Raw genomic sequence first — 2201 nt, 5'->3', positions numbered from 1 at the left:
CGAAAATACAGTTGGTGGGTAGTGGTGTTTCCTATATTTGTAGGGGGTGGGGGTGGCTGGGGGGTAGAGGGTAGTCCGTTTAGCGTGCAATTGACTCGGGATACTTATAAGATACTACCATTATTTTTTCAGATTTTTTGGTCCAAAAATAAATTAGGCCAAAAACCGGCCTTACCGACCCTCCCCCTTTATTGGTTCTTCCTTACATTTGATCTTTTTCGATGAAAATTTATTGTAGCTCAAGTTTACAGTAGATGGAGAATTTTTTTAGAAAGTCAAATATTTGGTTGACATTTAATGTATTTTGTGAAAAGTTTTTGCTCCTCGGTGAGGTAAGTGAAAATCCAACTATCCCAATTTTTATAGAAAGCAATTTCTTAATTTAATTTTTCATTAAATTTAAATGTTTTCATGTAATTTTTACGTATCAATATTTCGAGAATAACTTTTTCTTGGTTAAAAAATTATTTTGCAGAAGACGTGGATGAACTATAATAAGAATCAATTTACATCATTATTTTGGTACATGTATTATCTTTCTGACATACAATGTATATAAAATAAAATAAACATGCATTGTACGTACATAATAAAATGAAATAAAATTCATACGAAGATTGGAGTAATTTTATTAGTACGGTTACAACTTGCAAAAAGCATATTATTTCATCTATCAGTATTTCATCTATCAGCTTATTTCATCTATCAGTTGAGGACGCCATAAATGTTCAGTTTCAACTTTCAAAGGCACTTTCTCTCAAATTTTTTAAATCTTTCAAAATATTTTGAAATCTCTTGAAATGTTTTATAACTCTTGAAAATATCTTGAAATTTTAAAAATACCCTGAAATATTTCAAATCCTTTAAACTCTCTTATTAAATTTCTTTAATCAATTGAAAATTCTTTGGAATCTTTTAAAATTCTCTCCAATTTTTTAAATCCTTCAAAACCTTCTGAAATACCTAGAACTTTTTTTTTAAGATTTCTAAAGTACATTGGAATTTTTTTAATTCTTTGAAATTCCTTTAAATTATCAAGATGAATTGAAAATTCCTTGACATCTTTTAAAACATCCTCAAATTCACAGGATCTCCTTCATATTACTATTAGTCTAAAAAATCTCAAGAGGAAAATTAAAGTTGGCCTTTTTCGTAAAATACGTTTTTCAGTTTTTCTAAAAATTAACGTTGTTTTGGCAGTTTGCAGAAAATTTCAACTTATTCTAAAGAATTGGAGATATAACTTTTTGAAATGAAATTTTTGTAATTTTTTTCATAATTCACTTGAGTTCGTAAAAAAAAATTGATGAAAAAAAAAGATTTGTCTCATATTTTAAATTAGAAGACGATATTTTACGGCTTTTAAACTAAATAATAAAACACTTAATTTTTATAATATTTGTTCAGTTGAAAATTTCTAAGGATTATATTGTCCTAGATCAGAACGAAAAATATACAATATGTTTAATATTTACAAATTATGAGCTTATTAACATGAAAAAATGCAGCGGCAAAGCAATAAAATAATTAAAATCTAAATGTAAAATGAAACTGTGTAATGAGTTTCAGGACTGAAATGCTAATGAAAACATAGTATATAAACAAAATATTTGTTAAAATTTGCTCACAACAAAATATAATTTTAGATCCTATAATTAAATTTTTGTAATATTTTCGCAATCTCATTTTAAGTTTTAAATGTTTGAGGATGTTTTAAAAGATTTCAAGGAATTTCAAATTTATTTTTTATAATTTAAAAGAATTTTAAAGAATTAAAAAATATTTAGAAGGATCATTTAGAAAAAAATCCAAAGTTTTTTAGAAATCTTTAAAAGATGTCAAGGTGTTTCAAAAGATTTTGGAGATTTCAATATATTTGAGAGTATTTTAAAAGGTTCCAAGGAATTTTCAATTTATTACATTAATTTAGTATGAGATTTTAAAGGATTTGAAATATTTTAGTGTATTTTTAAAATTGCAAGGAATTTCCAAGAGCTTTGAAAAACTTCAAGAGATTTTAAAGGATTTAAAATATTTTAGGATATTTTAAAACATCCCAAGGAATTTTCATTTCATTTCAATAATTTCAATCGATTTCAAAGAATTTTAACGATTTTTTTCATATTTCCTGGTTGAAGGTGGAACTACTTTGTTAAAAATTTAGTTTTTTTGGTTGGTGATTCATAAATTTAGTTGGAAAA

At 25.2% G+C, this 2201-nt stretch overlaps 1 protein-coding gene across 1 annotated transcript in view; it reads left to right on the top strand.

Moving 5' to 3' along the window:
• The window catches only part of LOC117182624 (probable peroxisomal acyl-coenzyme A oxidase 1), a 159615-nt gene that overhangs the window by 128718 nt on the left and 28696 nt on the right, over positions 1-2201 (top strand). Inside the window, exon 9 of the mRNA XM_033375724.1 lies at positions 315-332. Within this exon, the coding sequence (XP_033231615.1) occupies positions 315-332 (18 nt within the window). The remainder of the gene's footprint in view (positions 1-314; positions 333-2201) is intronic.

This window comes from Belonocnema kinseyi, chromosome 2 (genome assembly GCF_010883055.1).
Source record: "Belonocnema kinseyi isolate 2016_QV_RU_SX_M_011 chromosome 2, B_treatae_v1, whole genome shotgun sequence".
In the NCBI taxonomy this organism is placed as follows: Eukaryota; Metazoa; Arthropoda; class Insecta; order Hymenoptera; family Cynipidae; genus Belonocnema; species Belonocnema kinseyi.
The sequence above is the reverse complement of the archived record's forward strand: the minus strand, read 5'-3'. Positions and strand labels throughout refer to the sequence as shown.